At 38.8% G+C, this 19,827-nt stretch overlaps 5 protein-coding genes across 5 annotated transcripts; 3 read left to right on the forward strand and 2 right to left on the reverse strand.

Moving 5' to 3' along the window:
* Positions 1-4,086: 4,086 nt before the first annotated feature.
* On the reverse strand, positions 4,087-4,834 carry crygs4 (crystallin, gamma S4). Its single transcript, XM_034146800.1, has 3 exons — positions 4,826-4,834; positions 4,438-4,680; positions 4,087-4,359 (listed from the first exon to the last, which is right to left on the reverse strand). Exons 1-3 carry the CDS (start codon positions 4,832-4,834, stop codon positions 4,087-4,089), a joined length of 525 nt encoding a protein of 174 aa, XP_034002691.1.
* Positions 4,835-8,470: 3,636 nt separating this feature from the next.
* On the reverse strand, positions 8,471-9,991 carry LOC117495360 (gamma-crystallin M2-like). The gene is made up of 3 exons (XM_034146567.1): positions 9,983-9,991; positions 9,557-9,808; positions 8,471-9,036 (listed from the first exon to the last, which is right to left on the reverse strand). The coding sequence occupies exons 1-3, from the start codon at positions 9,989-9,991 to the stop codon at positions 8,773-8,775; spliced, it is 525 nt and encodes a 174-aa protein (XP_034002458.1). The 3' UTR covers positions 8,471-8,772.
* A 2,795-nt stretch (positions 9,992-12,786) lies between these two features.
* On the forward strand, positions 12,787-13,668 carry LOC117495357 (gamma-crystallin M3-like). Its single transcript, XM_034146564.1, has 3 exons — positions 12,787-12,795; positions 12,943-13,182; positions 13,360-13,668. Exons 1-3 carry the CDS (start codon positions 12,787-12,789, stop codon positions 13,633-13,635), a joined length of 525 nt encoding a protein of 174 aa, XP_034002455.1. The 3' UTR covers positions 13,636-13,668.
* Positions 13,669-15,355: 1,687 nt separating this feature from the next.
* Positions 15,356-16,302, forward strand: LOC117495526 (gamma-crystallin M3-like). Its single transcript, XM_034146802.1, has 3 exons — positions 15,356-15,364; positions 15,468-15,716; positions 16,021-16,302. The coding sequence occupies exons 1-3, from the start codon at positions 15,356-15,358 to the stop codon at positions 16,300-16,302; spliced, it is 540 nt and encodes a 179-aa protein (XP_034002693.1).
* Positions 16,303-18,983: 2,681 nt separating this feature from the next.
* Positions 18,984-19,792, forward strand: LOC117495358 (gamma-crystallin M3-like). Its single transcript, XM_034146565.1, has 3 exons — positions 18,984-18,998; positions 19,142-19,384; positions 19,490-19,792. Exons 1-3 carry the CDS (start codon positions 18,984-18,986, stop codon positions 19,766-19,768), a joined length of 537 nt encoding a protein of 178 aa, XP_034002456.1. The 3' UTR covers positions 19,769-19,792.
* The last annotated feature ends 35 nt before the right edge of the window (positions 19,793-19,827 follow it).

Genomic DNA, 19,827 nt, shown 5'->3' on the forward strand with positions numbered 1-19,827 from the left:
GATACTGGAAGCTAATTGAGCGTAACTAAAACGCAGTGGTGAATACTGTAATGTACAGTATATTGTTGAGGTACTTTTACTTTACTTGAGCATTAAAGGTCCCATGTCATGCTTTTCCGGTTATTACCCGTCCCCATGTGTGTTATGAAGGTTTTTCTGCATGTAAACGGTCTGCAGAGTCACAAACCCTCAAAGTACACCCTATAGCGAGTACAACTCTAACACAGAAAAGACCTGTCTATGCTGCCCCAGAACGCCTCGTTGGAGATTTATCTTTTTCCATTGTTTACTTCTTGGGTATAGTGACGTATTTCGGGTATAGTGATGTTACGTTTGGACCAATCCGCGGACTTCCTCACACACACACACACTCGGCGGGACGTTGCGAGGCTCGCTGCTGCGAGGAGCGGGACACTGTGAGCTGGCTCACTGGTGTGGGGTCGGCGAGACAGCGAGACACCGTGGAACTCAGCCTGAGCACACACACAAACTCCCAGCCAGGCTGCGGGTGTGTGTGTGTGCCCAGGCTGAGTTCCTCGGTGTCTCGCTGTCTCGCAGACGGCCACTGGGCTCACAGGAGGGGGGGTTGGGGGCAGGAGCTCCAACAAGCTGATTAGGACAAAGAGTGAATACACATACTATACAGAGATGCTGTATGAGAAACCAATGTGAGTTTGGAAAATTGCACAATATAAATGTATTTTAGTAGACCTCAACAATGGAATTATGATCAGAAGAAATGGCCATGACATGGGACCTTTAAAACATTTTGCCACTTCTACTTCGCTGCATCTCAGAGGGAAATATTGTACTTTATACTGCACTACATTTATATAACATTTGTAGTAACATTTACATAAATAACGAGGTGTTGGTGATTTTGCTCATGTATGCCTCACATAAACAGCGGTCAATTATATAGGGTTAGCACAACATAAAATTGTAGTTAGACAAACCAAACAGCAAGCAACGGTTTATATTACTGGCGTTCTCAACGAGGAAAATATAATTTGTGCCCATCAAAAGCTAAACAAATGTAGATATTATAAACACTGGCTCAGCTTCAGTGGGTTTCAGCTTCAGCATCAGGTGAGCGTCTCTGAACACATACAGTATTGTTAAGTTAATAATAGCATGTCATTTTTAGTAAAGATCAAAGAGCTTTTACATGTCGCTGTACACAGCTTCAGATGAAACTAAACTTCAAACTGTCATATCTCCTTTCATCAGCGGCCTGTAGTGCATCACTTATTGAACATTAAGAGTATTGTTAGGAGACATTTTCATGAAGGAACACTGTATAAACTGTAATACACACAATGCTGTTGCAGACGCTGTTGTTTGACAGCTTTAGCGGCTTCCTCGCTGCTATTTTTAACCCTGCACTAGGTTTTGTTTAATGTGTTTGACCTTGTGTCTTGTATGTTTCTGTTTCTACCCCCTCTCCCACTCTTCTCACTAAGTTAAGTCCATCTCTCTTCTCTGCTTTTTTTGCCATACAAGGTAAGTCTTGCAGCCAGAGTTGGAATTCTTTTCCTGGATTAACAGAGTTCCTCTCGGCCGCTGAGACAAATCATATCGACAGTTTTTAAAACGTTATAAATAACTGAGCTGCAGGAAATATGGTGCTCAGGGAGACAAGTTAAAAGGAGTGTGTAAACTTAAAGGAGTTTTTTGTTAACCCAAATAAAAAGAAATCAGAAAACAAATGCATGACACAGATGATATTTTATTTGAGCTCAGTTTATTTTTGTTTTAGTTAACCAGTGCCTTTATATAAGTGACATTGTTCCCAGGCCAGGTCCTCAGCATGGAGACTGAGTTTGGGTAACTGGGCCGCCAACCAACTGAGCTATAGAGCAACAACCCAAGATCAATGTTTTTATCAGTTACTCACTCGTATAGAAAACCTTGTTATTCTCACATGCTTTCACGGTGAACCAATAATTCAAAGAAACAAAGAGAAGTCATTACAAATTAAGCAAAACCTGGTATTGCACAGTCTCACACTAGCGTATTACTGGTCCATGAAAGTGTACTAAATAGTATTGAACATTAGTAGTACAGTACCTCAACCGTATGACACTTGTATCAACAAGACTTTTTTTCCATTTCTGGTCAATATTTCAATATGTTTGGCCTCACATTCTGTGCTGTTGTAGCGATGCAGCATCAGCCACTGTCACTAGATTACTTATTGATTTCACAGCTTTATTAACATTGACATTTTCTCCTCATTAAGGCTATCCAGATTGCTTCTTGATGAATCTTTTCAAGAAAAAGACTCCACTGTTTGTCCCACCTTAAACCTAGGACATTTTTCTTCATACACATATTCTTTAGTCACAGAAGAAAAAGAAAAAATGTGCTTATTGTTACTTGAATTTTGAAGTACTGTGCAGACTGATTTCAACACTTGAAGTTGTGTATTTCTCGATGTGGTTTTACTACTTTTACTTAGTTAAAGCCATGAGTACTGCGTCTATTTCTGCCCAGTTCGTTCTAAAGATGCTGGATTGGGTCAGTGCTCAGTGCATGCATGTCAAGTTATTGCACAGCGAACTCTGAAACTGTTACTTTATGGACTTGACTTTGTGAGTGAGGGTATTCTCATCAGATTATCGTCTTAAAAATACATGCATGAAGCATTAACATCTCTGTTAACTGAAACTAAACAACAGGGACTAAATCAAATAGCCTCAGAACACAAAACGTATTGAGCTGCAGCTCCAAACATCGTCCACAAGAGGGAGCACACTGGCTCACTGTGATGCTCTGTCTCACTCCTGTTGCCACAGAAAGCATCAGGGCTGAAGTAAACAAAGAGGCTTTAGAGGTGAATACCTCCAGCTGGACGAACGTTCTGGCTGCATTCCCTTTGTGTTGTCGGGGTCACAGTGTTGTTCCAGAGAGCCGAGCGTCAGCACTAACAGCAGCTGGCATACTGTGGGCTCTTACAGTACAAATCCTGCTGACTCATCAGAGTTGCCCCTCTTTGTCCACAGGTTTAGCTGAGCTCTGTGACCTCCTCCCTGAACTCCCATCAGCTGAGAGTCACAAGACTGTCTGCACTGACGGAGAGGGAACGTAAAGCAGCATGAAGACCAGACACCAGGACCAACACATGCATGAGAGCACAAATGTGAACATTACTCAGTCATCATCACTAAAATCGAAATGAACATCGTTAACAGACAAGGAAATAACTTTTGAACTGAATTAGTGCATTTTTATGCCAATAAAGAAACTCTGGAATCAAAAATGTTCTTTTCTTTTTCTAAGCATGATAATATAGTAATATAGTGTTCAATTGAAGTTATATTTATGATTTACATGTATGAGTACCTAGATTTCCACGTGGTGTCAGGCTTTTTTGTTACAAGACAAGCATTTTTTTTACCACGCATCTGTTTCTGTCTCATAAACATAACAACTTAAAATATTTTAATCAAGCAGTGTAAAGGATCTCCTTTAGAAAGTGTATATATTTATTGATTCCCGGTCGGAACATCTGTTTATTAAAGCAAAAACAGGTACCTGATCCTTTAATCACTTTTTAACATTCAAGTTGTCAGAAACAGTTTTTATTTTCGATGACTTTTCACCAATAATCGTTACTGCAGAACAAAAGCACAGATAAAAGGCTGACAAGGAATCAATAGTCCTTCCATTTCTCTGCACCTTGCGCAATAGCAGGTATTTGCTGCCGTGTTTTTGGACCTTGTTTTCACTTGGTATTTTAATGTTATAACATATTGGAGAATTGGAAGAAAAAGTGTTTTTGTTTACCTTATATCCTATCACATTGGAACAGACATTAATTTGGTCCTAGTCTAAAAAAAATCCTTAGTCACTTGTACTTGTCAACATGAGAACATTATGATATGAGACTGTATTACTTTAGCTTTATGTAACTAATAAACCTTATATTTAACAATTATTGTTATTGTGTTGTTGTCTTTATGTTGAATTTATAGATGAGAGTAGATTTGCATTAAAATTCACGTGGACAAAATCAGGCATTAGGATCAAATACATTTATTGGAATGCCTTACATTAAATTCCTCAGACTGGTTGAATTTAAATTTAAAGCCCCATGATTATTCTGATTGAGCCAACATTAGACTTCAGAGCTCCCCAGGCGGAGTGGTGTCGGTAATCCCCTTTCTCCAGCATGTACTGGCGACCACAGAAGTTAGGATGTTCATAGAAAATCCAAGAGCCCTCCAGGACCTTGCAGGATTGGACCTGATGTCTGAGCCACTTCTCCTGGATAGACTTTGTGTTTTCTGTGAACTCCAAAGAATGGCCCTCAAAGTTTGGCCGGTCAAACACCCTCAACTTGCAAGTCCCTTTGACCTGGAACCAGAAACAGAAGATATTGTTTTTTAGGAAGACTGTGTGATAAATGTTTGTTGTTGTTGTTAGAGCACTTACATTGTTGATTATCTTGCAGGATCTGACACAGTCATTGAAGCCCATCCAGTGACGGTAGTCATTGTACTCCCCGGGGCCAATGACATACTGGTAGCCCATGAAGCTGTTGCGCTCGTATAGAACCCACCATCCGGCCTCTACTTTGACCGAGTTGCAACGGCGGATGAAGCCCTGCAGGTCAGCCGAGTTCCCTTTGCAGACGTAGGACTTTCCATGGAAGTCCCGGTCCTCGTAAAACACAATCTGAAAGTAATCCATAAAGAAAATAATTATAGGTTTAACAAAAAGAGGTTTTTATCTTCAACTGTGTTTGCATTCAATAAAAACAATTTTACAAAACAACTGACAATTAGGTTTCTTGCACAAAATTTAGAAATACTTTACTCACATTCTCCATCTGTAGCTCTCAAAATACTACATCCTGTAACAAACGCAGTACTCTTTATACATGGCAGCGACAATACTATGCATGGTTAGCAGATCATGTAATAGTTATTACAATCCAAAATATTCATCTAGAGTCTGCCCATTGTTCTCACTTACTGAATTGCCTTTCTACACACAATGGCTGTTTAGCAGTGCCAAGTATCTGAGCGTCAGTCGTGGCTCATCCCAAACTGATCTGGACCGCTGCAATAAAAGTGTTTTGTTTATGTGAGTTTTAAAAAACGCTTTTATGCATGTTATTACATTACATTACATTATATGTTACTTGTTAGACGCTTTTATCCAAAGCGACTTACATACTCAATACTGTGGGCAATCCCCACAGGAGCAATTTGCCCAGGGACATGCTGCCTGCAGTGGGGTTTGAACCTGTGCTCCCCTGATCCGAACACCAACTGCGCCACACGCCTCCCATATATAATGCTGGCTGTATTTTATTATCAAAAAGTGCAATACAGATAAATAAAGTATGTAATTATTATGGGAACACTTTATATTAAGGTACACAAATTAACCATCAACTAGTTGTTAATTAACATGCTTATTAGCAGTATATTGGCTCTTTATTAGTCATTATAAAACACTTATTAATGCCTTAATACACACAGTCTTCTTAAAAAACAATATCTTCTGTTTCTGGTTCCAGGTCAAAGGGACTTGCAAGCCTTAATACCTCATTTTGAATTATTTAGACACAATTAACACTTATAGTTTCATGTCTTGTTACATAAGAATATAGATCATATTTGTTAAGTGTTATTATGGGAGAATTACTATTCTTGTGGTACTACTGCCTTATTAGGCCCATATTGAGCAGAGCATATTAAGACCAAAACTCATGTACAACAACTTCCTTACTTGCAATAAATAAGCACTAATTAGAGGCTTATTGAGGAAAAACTCTCAACTAATGGTTTATTGCTTGTAGAATATGGTCATGCAGAATAACATTACATTGCATTTAGCTGACATTTTTATCCAAAGCGACTTACAATAAGTGCATTCGACCAACAAGATACAAACTTGAAGAAAACAGAATCATATAAGTACCGTAATTTTCGCACTATAAAGCGCACCTGAATATAAGCCGCAGCAGCTAAATTGAATGATGTGTACATATATAAGCCGCACTGGACTATAAGCCGCAGGTGTTTTAATGTTTAATTACCATATCTAAGGGTTCGTGCACAGAGGGGATTGTCGGGAAAGAGATGGCTGTTTGAGGAAGCTCCCATTTATTAACATTTCAACAAACAAGTTGCATATTTGCATAACGTATTCAAGTGTTACCATTTAGTGCAATAGTAGCTACAGAACATGTACTGTGCTGTGTAAACTGTACTGTATCACATAGCGTTTCAGACACACAAACTTTTCAACTTTCAAACTTAGGAGAGGTTACGTCTTCTTTGTGTTATAAGATAGGACTGGCAGGGTCAGTCAAACCTGGTCGTTATCCCGCGGAGCTCCTGTCCCGGTCCCTTGCGCTCTCTCGGCCCGGTGTCTACAGGGCTAGCCCGAGGGTCCCCCGCTAGCATCCCCCGCTAGCATCCCCCGCTAGCAACAGGCCTTCAAAACAATGTTAGAGGCGCTCCTGAAACAGCATCAAAACGGGTATATTTCCCGGGCTTTAATATACGCTTTGTTTCACTCGTTTGTTGTTTTGCTCCTCCGTGTTTTCAGAGCAAGTCGTCGGAGCTGTAAAAATCCATAGATTAGCCGCACCGTTATATAAGCCGCAGGGTCGAAAAATGGGAAAAAAGTCGCGGCTTATAGTCCGAAAATTACGGTACATCAGGTTTCATAGAGCTAAAACATTTCAAGTGCTAATAAGGCATTAATAAGTGTTTTATAATGACTAATAACGAGCCAATATACTGCTAATATGCTTGTTAATTAACAACTAGTTGATGGTTAATTTGTAGGGATGTCCCGATCACCTTTTTTTGCTCCCGATCCGATTCCGATCATTTGATTTTGACAATCTGCCGATACCGATTTTTCCCGATCCGATCTTTATGCAATGCATTAAGAGAAAAAAAAGGTAACAGATAATGGCTGGTCATCCAACACGATGAATTCAGCTATCTTGGCTGTTATTTTTTTGGCCTTTTCACTGTTCTGGGGCAGTTTCTCTTTCCTTTTAAAAGTCTCTGAAAGTGTCGGTTGTTTCAGTGCCGTTACCTGAGTGGCCGCTGTGTACTCGTCGTGTTGTTGTTGGTGTTTGTATTGGATAGGTCGTGTTGAACGTAGCTCTGTTCTTTCCACCACGTGGAACCTCCGCCTTGCAAACATTGCATCTGGCTGTTACACTGCCTTCGCTTTCAATTTTATAATACTTCCAAACTCCTGACATTTTCTCTGTCCCGACTCCCGAGGCACCAGCTGAACGTAGCCTCTTGTTAGCTTACTGCTACTATTAGACACTGCGCCCTGCCCACTCTGTTGCCAGATTTGAGAGAAATAAGCAGCCAGGTCTATGAAAACAAGCCCAAAAGAAGCAACACATACATGATGTTGTGTAATTTTAAACCAAAACTAAGGCCTCAGGATGACTTTAAGACGTGAACATGGTCATTTTTGTTTTGTAACATTAAATAAAATTATTAAAAAAAATTATTAAAAAAAAAAAAAAAAAAATTCCGATCCCCGATTTTTTTCTCCCGATTCCGATCTTTTGAAAATCGGATCGGGACATCTCTATTAATTTGTGTACCTTAATATAAAGTGTTACCAAAGTTATGCTACAGAAGAACCCCCAACAACATGGTATACATATTTTTGTAAGTTTAGCATTTGCATGTGTCAGAACTGATAACTGAAGATGCCCTTTAGCTCCGTAAAAGGTATGGGGTTGTGTATGATAGTTCTGTGTTGACAGGGTAATTGGTGAAGCATTTTTGGGTAACTAAAATATGTCTAAATATCGTTGATATTGACATTATTCACAATTGTCTGTGGCTAAACCCTTGCAATCAACTTGGTGCGATATCTGTAATGTTTTACACTAACACAGTAATCGATGGATTGTCAGTGCAGACTATGGAAACCTGGAAAGTGCTGAGAGTAACGTTTTCTAAAAAATAATGTGTTGAAGAACAAAGGACACACACATTGTCCATCTCTTCTTTCTCACAACTTATACAATGTTATGTATTTTTTCAACCTCCATAAGCACCACAGTAAACAAGATCAAAATATTTGATAAAGATGAACTATTGTCATTCATACTATTAACAGGGTAACTGCAGATAATGATAAGTAAACATGTTTTTTGGACATAAGAGAATTACATTGTGAGGTTTACATTCAAGCATCCTAAATCCGGATATGTGCAGAAACTTTTGCTGGCTACTGTCGAACATGATGCATTTTTGAAGTTTTCAGTCAATGTTTCTAACTGTGTGATACATGAGTGTGTTGATGTTAAGTTTGAACTGCCATAAGTCTGTCTAAAGATGTTTACTGGTGAACACAAGAAGACAAGACTAAGTGTCATGAAACTTAAAAAGGAAGAAATACACACTGCTGTTATGGGTAAGAACATATTTTATTTTTTATTTGTTTTTGGAAACAAGGTCAGATGTTTAAATTTAAGAAGTAGGTAGTTGTTTTTATCTTAGCTTTCTGGAACTCTTGACTTATTGAGATGTTGTAGAACTGACTCAAGAACTCCGGAACTTCAGTGGTGTAGAATTCTGGAATCTTGGGGGGAATTTGTAATTGTGATTCTCATAGGACTTTGGAACCTAGTAAGTGTTCTAGAAGTAATGTTCTAGAACTCTAAGCTCTTAAATCAGATTTTATTAGGAATTCTAGAACTTTGGTGTCCTGAACATTCAAATAGCTCTTTTAGGGGATGCAGAACCCTGAATTGATGATGTGGTTCTAGAACTTCGTGATCATGCGGAAGGATCCCACAGCAGGGGACGTGGCGCCCCAGTCGGTGTAGTTGTTGTACTCGCCACGTTCCAGGAAGTACTGGTGCCCGCAGTAGTTGGGTTGCTCGTAGAGGACCCACGCACCATCCATAACCACAGAGGAGTGAACTTCCTGGAACTTGAAGGTTTCGTAAACAGATGCGCAATCCTCAACACACTCTGCAGCCTGACCTTCGAAATCCTTCTTTTCGTAGAATCTGATCTTCCATGACTTTCCATATACCTTGAAAGAGTTAGATAATTAAAGTTAATTCAATTATGTAAGCATTTAATATCTGATTTGTTTGCCATATTTCCGTTTCACATCTACAAATTGGTTTCTTGGCTTTTTTCCTAGTTTCCTTCAATAATTGATGTGCATTGGCATGGACAAAAAGCATCATGCTGCCAAAGCATGAGCCTTTTATCCCTCCTTTTTCTCATTTGGCCTTTGACTAATTAAAGCTTGGTTGGTGCACTCTGTTTGTATTTGACTGGAGCCCGGCATACTCCTGCAAAATAGTTAACCTAGATATTTTTTTAATGTAATGTTAATAATGTTGTGTTAGTAATCTACTACCCAATTGAACTTTACCATATCAACAGATTGGTGTAGTAAGCTTAACCTAGATTGATGACACTATTGAATTAGTAATAATATTAAATGAAATAGACAAGCATCAATTCAGTATGACTTAATTTCATTGCTGTGTAATCTGTTGGTTGTGTTCAAAAAAGCATCTTGTGGTAACTGGGCTTACATTTTGGATAGAGCGGCATGACTTGATGCTATCATTGAATCCCATCCACTGTTGGTGATCAGGGTATTCCCCGGAGCTCAGGATGTACTGGTTGCCAGTATAGTTGGGACGCTCGTACAGCACCCAGCAGCCACTCTCCACCTTAACGGAGTTGCAGCGGCCGAAGTAAGAACGCAGGTCAGGACAGTCGGTGCTGCACTCATGGCTTCGGCCTTGGAAATTCTTATCCTCGAAGAATGCAATCTGGATTAAAGGAAGCAGACAGATACTGGTAAGCTATCGTCGCAGAATGGCAAAAATACAATTACAGAGTATTTTTGTGCCTGGCTGCCATTAAAATGACAACAAACTAGAGATATGCAATACAGTTACTGGCTGAAAGATGAAAACTAATTGTTAACTGCATTTGCTCCTTACCTTCCCCATTGTTACTGCTATTGCTTGCCTGCCATCAACTGCAGCTGTGTTGTGGTTTATATCGAAATGCAGAATGTGCAGACGAGGGGAAGCTTTTGTTATCTAAATTAGCCTGATTTGCATATCAGCAAAATGGTTTGGTCAAGTTTGATTTCCCCTTGTCCACATGAGATAATCTCCTATCAAAGAATTGCCAAAACTGACATATAAAACATAGAAAAGCCGACAGTCATGTTTAATGATAATCATGTGTATTATTGCCATTGAATTAGCTCTATCAATTGATCATTGGCATGTTATTTGGTCTAATATTTGGAGGGTTTTTTTTTCGAATAAGAAAACAATTGTACATTTGGTGTACATTTGGCTATCTTAAAAGAGGAGATTACAAAATATGATCCCAAGACAAATGCAGTCCTTAAATGTTGGACACTAGTACCTTGAAACTGTGTCCTCCTATCTTTAATTCCAATATTTCATACCTGCGTCTTGTTTTCTACTTTATTCAGGAGATGGTTAAAGACCTGCTAGTTACAGGTTGTCAGCCAAACAATAGCATGCATATAAAACGCAATGTAAACAAAATAAATCTTAAAGAATTCGGAACAACAACATTATAACAAAACATCTATTTCCTTTAACTACACATCGTTTTCAACCTTTAGACCAGTGTTTCTCAAAGTGGGGGGGCGCAGAGGCATGACAGGGGGAAAAATGGTTTTCAAAAAAATAAAGAAATCATAATTTGAAAAATTATTGATTCGAAAATAATATGATACAGTACAGTACAAGTACGTCTGGGTCTCTGTGTTTCATTCAAGGTCGGCACTGTGTGTGTGTGGAACGAGCCATTTTGTGTGCGCGAGAGAGAGAGAGAGAGAGAGAGAGAGAGAGAGAGAGAGAGAGAGAGAGAGAGAGAGAGCGCACCGCTACCGGAGATCGTTGTTGTTAGCTTAATCTCTGGCGCCGCCACTGAGCCTGCAACCCCGTTTTGAAGAAATGTGCAGTGCAAAACAGGCTCATTGCAGCCACTAATGCTGTGATAAGACACACTTTTTTTGCCAAATATCAGCATTTTCTTTCTTTTCAATTTTTTGCACAGATTGCAAAGTATTATAACTTATTGTTCTAGCAAAGGGATTGCACAATTGTATTACAGTATGTATTATTTTGTTGACCACACAGACTTATGGAGCATTGTTTTCTTATTACAGGCCGTCTCCACAGCAGCGTTAAAAAATCTTGAAACGCTTCTGCCCATTCACTTTGAATGGGGTGACGTCACTTTCCCTCACTTTTCGCCGAAATGCATTGTGGGCAGGCGAGCGGAGATTCTCAGGATTTTCAAGATTCAAAGTTGAACAATGTTCAACTTTTGAAGCTGAGGTGGAAGCGGCAGCCAATCAAATCCCGTGTACGCAAACTGGCAGTTCAAGCTCTAGCCAATCAAACGGCGTGTATGCTGGGAGAGCCAGACCGCAGGTCATTTCCTCATATTCCAAAAAATGGAGGAGAAATTAGCGGTAGCGAATCAATCACCCGGTGCTTTATGACCAGACCTACCGGGATATAAACCGGAGGAGCCAGGCATGGAGGGAGGTGGCAGAGACAGTGGTATGTTTTCGCCTGTTTTGGGGAGTTTATATCCAGTTTACTTCGGGCTTTTTGGCTTCGTATGTCGCGGGCGGGAGATTCATGTGATTGGTTGATCGCAAAAAAATCCCCAAGCCTCAGATACGCCCACCTCCAAGATTTTTTTAACGCTGCTGTGGAGACGGTCCGTTACTGTTCTAGCAAAGGAATGCTCACGTTCATATTGATGTATTTAAATAAATGTTAACTTGGCCCATTACGTGACTATTTGTGTTGAAGGGGGGCCCGACTTTTTTTTTCTCCAAAGCCTGACAGAAGAAGTTTGAGAACCACTGCCTTAGACTGACTTTTCTTCTAAGTTTAATCCAATCAAAGCCGCAATGTCATTGCTTCATAGATCAAATCACCATTAAGTATTTTGGGATGTTATTAGTTACTCTTGTGTCTTTCAAGTCCAGATGAGAAAGTTTGAAAGAAGAGCCATTCATAAAAAGATGAATAAAGCTGATGTTCAATTGTTTCAAGCAGCAGGGATAAGAAAGATTTAGAGTTAGAGAAAAAGTCTTGGTTTGAACCTTAAGGATGTTGCTTTTAAATGTAATTAAATCTGCTTTTTGTTGTTGCATGATACTGTACATTAATGATGCACATCGCAAAAATGAACTGACAAGAAACCATGAGTTCACATGATTAATTGATATCAGAATCAGAATGTGGTTAAAGCAAATGTTTTGTCTTACCTCCCACTTACTGTGGTTTTGTACCATTTTAGGGCACTGCAAATATAACTTTGAAATGGGGAGGAACTGTGATAACAATAGATCTATGGAAAATTGTTTCCGCTCTTCTGACGACCCAAATTCTCTGAACTAGAGCTAATTCAAACAAAAAATAAAAAATCCTTTCAGACTGTTTGTCTGTTTGAACTGTGATCAAACTTTAGTGTCACCCTAATTTTCTACAGTTGTAAATGTATAAACTCTAGCTGAGTCCTTCTCCCTCCTCTGCCTTGTGTCTTCCACCTATTTCCCCCTCCCTTTGTTCTGAATCATGATGGCACAAATTAAATTAAAAGCGATCGCAGAGCTGCTTATTCATCAGCTTCCAGATCATTTGAATAACAAAACCCTGTTACAGCGCGTATAAAGTATAAAAGCCGCCTGGCAGCCACAGGTTGTTGGACAGATTCCCACAAACACAGATCATCAAACATGGGCAAGGTATGCACAGAGTGGAATAGAAAACAAGCATTTTTTCAGTTTAGGAGGCACTCAATGTAAACAAGTTGAAAAAGATAAAAGAAAGGCGCATGATACTACATGTTTCAAATTGACCAATCAGTTTGTACTGTTTTTTCTTATCTGCAGATTACTTTCTATGAGGAGAGGAACTTCCAGGGTCGCTCCTATGAGTGCCAGAGCGACTGCTCTGACATGACCCCCAACCTGAACAGGAGCCAGTCCTGCAGGGTGGAGAGCGGCTGCTTCATGGTCTACGACCGTCCCAACTACATGGGGAACCAGTTTTTCCTGAGGAGAGGAGAGTACTCCGACAACATGTCTTTTGGCATGAGTGACTCTTTCCGATCCTGCCGTCAAATTCCACAGGTATGCAGGTATTTTTTAAAGATTAACATTATTAGAAATGATGTCTAGTTATTATAATATTGATTTAAAATGGTAGCAGAGCTGTTATTTCTTACAAAAATAGCATGTATTTTATCATCAGATCAGCAAGTTTCAAGCTTCATGTTGACCCGTCCTCCTCTCTGTAAACATCAACAGCACAGAGGATCTTTCAGGATAAAGATCTACGAGAATGAGAACTTCGGTGGTCAGAGTCATGAGCTGATGGAGGACAGCGATAACATCATGGAGCGTTACCGCATGTCCGACTGCCAGTCCTGCAATGTGATGGAGGGTCACTGGCTGATGTACGAGCAGCCCCAGTTCAGAGGCAGGATGATGTACCTGAGGCCCGGAGAGTACAGGAGCATGAGAGAAATGGGATTTAGCGGCATGAAGCTCAACTCAGTCAAACGTATAATGGATTCCTGTTGAAGCAGAAAAAAAGAAACGTGTCGAATAAAATAAGAGAAGAATCAAATGTCACCTTGTCATTGTCTTGTCTTATATCAAACTAAAGATTTAAGTCTGTGAGCGTTACTCTGAAAAACTGGAGTATAAGGAGATATCATATTCATTCTGATAGTCACACATTATTATCATTACCACCACTTACATTTACAAAATCCAAATAACACACCAGCTAATGGCGTGCTAGTTTTTGACATACAAATACAGGAATGATAAAAACGATTCATACATGTATTATTAGGTTGTACACAATTGTTTAATTCACCATACTTGCTGTGATTTAACCTAATGAAAAAACACTTGCTCATGATTATAAATCTATTGTTTTCATTCACTATTAAACAGGTGTAATCCAAGTCATAGTTTTTTTATTTATCTTCTAGCAAAATGTAATGTAACCAGCTTGATGCCATGCAATTTGATATAGCTATAAGTGCAAGTGCCTATGAAAATCTGTTTTTTAATCAATTAACAGCACACAACTCCAAATAAAGTTTTTTTATCCCATCATCTTGTTGAGAGGTTAATATGAACACGCATTTCACATAGTACATATTCATCTGCTGACTATAACGTTATAAATTGTGATTATAAAAAAAACTCTTAAAAAGGACATCCACTAAGTTAACATAAAGTGCAGATTATTACTTAGTGAAAACATTTGTATACTATCCTCTGTGGCACTCAAAATAGTATTTAGGACATCAGCAGTTATGTATAAAGGGTGATGAGTTTTTGTTCTTTACCTTTCATATAACCTGCTTCTTGAGAATCCTGCAGCTTAAGATATTTACAATTCTAAATAGCTTGAAACACCTTTTAGACCAATTTTAAATACCTCTGAATAAATGAATTTTTTCCAATACGTTTAGCTAAGATTCTATATGATAATAACATAAAATATGCTTTTTAATGCTTCTTTTTTGTATAACATTACAATACATGGATGGAATGTAATGTCAGTATGTATACAATCTAGATGCATCTGCTTTTTACTTGAAGCTCTTATGAAGTGTTATGGTCTTCTCTTCTTTTTTTTCTTGATGTGGTGATCCACACCAATAATTAAATTGTATTAATTATATTGAATGACTATAAATTAAACAATACAAATTAATAAAGTTAGGTTAATAGTCTAATACAACTACAGTGGTGGAGGAAGTGTTCAAATCCTTAACTTGAGCAAAATTACCATTACCACAGTGTTGAAATCAAATACAATTCCGGCTATGCATGTCTTAAGTATTTACGCATGATAAGCAAAATGTACTTCTTTTTTTCTATAGCACTTTCCAAAACTTTTTACAGCTCAGCAAATGGAGCAGAGCATAACATGCTGTATGTTCCCTATGAACTTTTGAATTGTATGATAAATAAAAACAATATCCATAACAATATAGGTACAAGTACCTGTACTACTGTCACCTCTTAACACTGACAGCAAAATGTCACCCACCTGTACCCCACAGCTGAGCCAATGCAGTTGGCACCGCACTAGATGCATACAGTCTAGAATAATAACCCAATTACAGACCGATTTAACAAACTGTTTAGTACACTGCTGAGTAAGATATTCAAAACAATAGCTCTATAGATCATTTCGCTATCATAAAGGGTATAAAAGTGACACTGAGTGTGGCTTTTCAAAGTACCAGTACCATCAGGGAAAGGAATGAACACCAAAATGGGCAGAGTAAGTGACCATTTTTATGATGTATTAGAAAGAAAAACAAATGAACATTTCAGATTATCTTGCACAGAGAAATCGTTTTTAGAATGTGCCGTTTAATTTTCAGATCATTTTCTACGAGGACAAGAACTTCCAGGGTCGCTCCTATGAGACCAGCAGCGACTGTGCTGAGCTGACTTCCTACCTGAGCCGCTGCAACTCCTGCAGGGTGGAGAGCGGCTGCTTCATGGTGTACGAACGTCCAAACTACATGGGCCACCAGACGCTGGCGAGGAGGGGAGAGTACCCCGACAACCAGCGCCTGATGGGAATGAGCATGAGTGACTGCATTCGCTCCTGCCGCATGATCCCCACGGTATGCTCTTTGTGTTGTTGACATAGGAGGATAAAGATATCAACTTTTATTAGAAACTCTCAAAAACAGCTAAAAATGAAGGCAAGGCAAGTGTATCTCAATAACACATTTTATACAAATTAAATAATATAAGTTACAGTGGTGGGTAGGATGATTAGGTGTTTTAATAAAGGACAGCAGCAAATGGAAAATGTATACAGTCTTGATTCTGAAGAAGTGAGAGTTGCACCAGACCTGGGACATTGATCCAGATTTTTTAAACCGTTTTTGAATATCTTTTGTCTCTTTGCATCTTGTTTTACAGCACAAAGGCCAGTTCAGGATGAGGATCTATGAGAGGGAGAACTTCAGAGGCCAGATGAATGAGCTGTTGGACGACTGCGACTCCATCCAGGATCGTTTCCGCATGTCCGACTGCCAGTCTGCTCATGTGATGGACGGCCACTGGCTGATGTACGAACAGCCCCAATACAAAGGAAGGATGCTGTACCTCAGGCCCGGAGAGTACAGGAGCATGAGAGATATGGGAACAGGTCCCATGGACATGAGGATCGGATCCATGCGACGTATCATGGACTCCTGTTAAAGAACAGAACAGGCCTGAGGCTTTAAAATGTCCACAACAAAATGTAATAAAGAATGTATCAATTTATGATTGAGGTACCAGACACCCACCAGTGAGACTGGAAGACGTTTTTGGCACATCATTTGACAATAAATTGCATTATTTTCCAGCATCCAGCTGTATGTCAAAGGACAGTTTGGGCTGTGGTTAATGCTGCTATTATATTAAATCAAGACTTCCTTCTACCTTTGAAATGTGTTATGTCATATATGATGCTTGTGACATTAAAGATGAAAATGAAATGAAAATGATGACACTGTGCACGATTTTCTACACGTTTCCTGAAATGTCAGCATTGATAGACAAAAATTAGATTTAGTGTTAAAAATTGTAGATTCTAAATAGAAATATATTAGGCCATTTTTCTACTAGCACATAACTATTACGTTCGGAAGTTGATAGTGTTGAAATGACATTAACACTCATTTTGACAGCATTCATGATTGACCTGTCATCGCAAGATATTGCAAAAAACATCTTAAATCTTAAATTCTATTTTCACAGCAATCTAAAACAGGGATTTTTTTTACTTAGCTTTTCTACTATGACCAGTCAACTTGTCTACTTGAATATAAGGTCTATTGTCAGGGTCTTCATATTAAATATTTTGAACCTAAAATATGTCAACTGGATGTTCTCATTGAATAAAGTCTCACCATCTCCCTAGAGTTCAAAGGTTTTTTTAAGGATACGAAACCTTTTGATTTGTTGATAAAATGATATATAATATGCTGAATAAACAAAACAAAAAATAGAGGAACAACTAACCATACTGAGCCATATTTGCATTATAATATAAAATGGATATTATGACTAAGAATTAAAAAAATGTTCGACTGAAATAAAGAGTATAAATATATCACTGATGAGGTAGTCTGTGCAGTTTCTGTATAATATGTGTACAATCATTTACATTCACATTTGTGCTGAATGATATTCTCTTGATAAAACAAACATTGGTCTTTTGAATTAAAGTCAATTTGATGAAAAAAATAAAAGTTAAGAGCAGCAGTCTAATTACTTAAATATGCTTAATTGTTACACTGGACAGGGCACATTAATACAGGGCACACAAATTAATGGTTGTACTTATCTTTGAGATTCCAGATACATAAAAAATGTGGGACATGGTTAGAAAAAGAGAAGCTCAGTTCAGTTCAATCATTGTACTAGGCACTGCCTTAAGTCCAGAAAGAGAGCAAAAGGTCACACCAGGTCACTATGTTAGTGGCTTCACCAGTTTTGTACATGTTTCTATTTGTGCGTAGAGTCTTCTTTCCATTGTTCGTAAGGAAAACAGGCTACAGCATGAATCACCTGAAACTCTTAATTCACCTCATCCACCCGCATCCAAAATTGATTTATGATCAGAGCAACAGTTACGGCCCGTCCACACAGCGGCGTGCGTTGAAAGCTTCACCATTCACTTTGAATGGGGTGACGTCACTTTTCGCCGAACTGCATTGTGGGAAGCGAAGCGGAGCTTTGCTGGCGTGGCTCGCTGCAAAAGTTAAGCAATGTTCAACTTTTGAAGCCTCGGCAGAAGCGTCAGCAATCATATGCAAGTACAAGCTCTAGCCAATCAAACCGCTGCTTGTGTGTCAGGGGCGGGAGATTCATGTGATTGGTTGTTGGTCGAGTTTCAGACACGCCCGCCGGCAAGCTTCAACGCACGCCGCTGTGTGGACGGGCCGTTACACTGACATCCAACATATGATTAAGCAAATTCGAACTATTTAGAAAAAAAAATCTTTGTGTCCTTCTAGAATTGGGTTCCAAAACCAAGATCAAAGTTGGTCAAATTTACTGTCATTAAACTCAAAAGTTTAACAAATAATATTATTTAAAATTATAAAGAGCTATTCAAATAAAATGTTTAACAAATATGATCAAATGGGAAAAATGTTAGTTATGTAAAAAAGTCTTCCAAACATAAATTACTCAATATTGTATGAAAACTACAAATAAAAAACATAATCTGATTGGTTATTCCTCAAGCTACTATTTTAACAACACTTCACTCAAGAAGAACTCACTAAATGCTCACAACCATAATAATGTTATCTCTATATAAAACTACAACATTGGTGTACACCTCTATAAAAGCTTATAAAAGGTTATCCCAACAGAACTTTATAAGGCAACACAATAGGTTTATTAAAATGTAAAACATTATATATATAAATCCAAATATTACCGGATGTATCCTTTTAATCAGATTGTTAAAGTCACATCGTCCTTAGCCAGATAATTAATTTACATTGCCTCTATTATCAGATTTTCTTTTTAAGAAAGAATTGATGTTGAATTATATTTGAAGAACATATTTCTAATCATTTTGAAAATCAAGTTCCAGTACACTGTGAAAGATAATGATGGAAGTAATATTAGGGTTGGAAGCTTCTCTTTATATGTTGGACAACAATACTGTATGCGTACAGTACATGAATTTCCACCAGACGTATAGTGCTAAATAACTGTTCAGCACCCTGACTGCTCGTGCTTCGATGGCATGTTGCTGACTCAGTGGTTTGCACAACAGCAGCCCTATATAATTTTTCACATTGAGCAAGTATAAAAGTTACGGTTACCAGCTACACAGCAGCCACAGCTCAGTCCAGAGGACCAACCAAATAAAAATCATGACCATGGGCAAGGTAGGTACTGGTAGTGATTCAGTCAACAACAAAAAAATACTTCAATCCAAAATGTATAAAGCTTGTTATTAATACTCAATGGACAGTAATTAAAATCCTTCTCAGAGCTCACTGAAAATAATAAAAATGAATCATTTTTTTAGATCATTTTCTACGAGGACAGGAACTTCCAGGGTAGTCAATATGAGACCAGCAGCGACTGCCCTGAGCTGACCTCCTACCTGACCAGGTGTCACTCCTGCAAGGTGGAGAGCGGTAGCTTCATGGTCTACGACCGCCCCAACTACATGGGAAACCAGTACTTCATGAAGAGGGGCGAGTACTCCGACTACATGAGCATGATGGGAATGTCCGACTGCATCAGGTCTTGCCGTACCATCCCCATGGTACAGTAGTAGGATATTCATCCTCTTCAAAGATATTCCCTTCAGATTTATTTGAATGTTTTTCTGATCTTCTGTGTCTACTTTTCTCAAACATTTCCTCAACAGCACAGAGGATCCTACAAGATGAGGATCTACGAGAAGGAGAACTTCGGTGGTCAGATGAATGAGATGAATGAGGACTGCGACAACATCCAGGAGCGTTACCGCATGTCCGACTGCATGTCCTGCAACGTGATGGATGGAAACTGGCTGATGTACGAGCAGCCCAACTTCAGAGGCAAGATGATGTACATGAGGCCCGGAGAGTACAAGAGCTTCAGGGAGATGGGCATGAATGGCCAGAGGTTCATGAGCATGAGGCGTATCACCGATTCCTGCAACTAAATGTTTGCAAAAATCTGCTAAATAAAATCGTTCCATTCTTCTATTTTGACTTTGACGTT

The sequence above is a fragment of the Trematomus bernacchii genome, unplaced genomic scaffold (assembly GCF_902827165.1).
Source record: "Trematomus bernacchii unplaced genomic scaffold, fTreBer1.1, whole genome shotgun sequence".
Classification (NCBI taxonomy): Eukaryota; Metazoa; Chordata; class Actinopteri; order Perciformes; family Nototheniidae; genus Trematomus; species Trematomus bernacchii.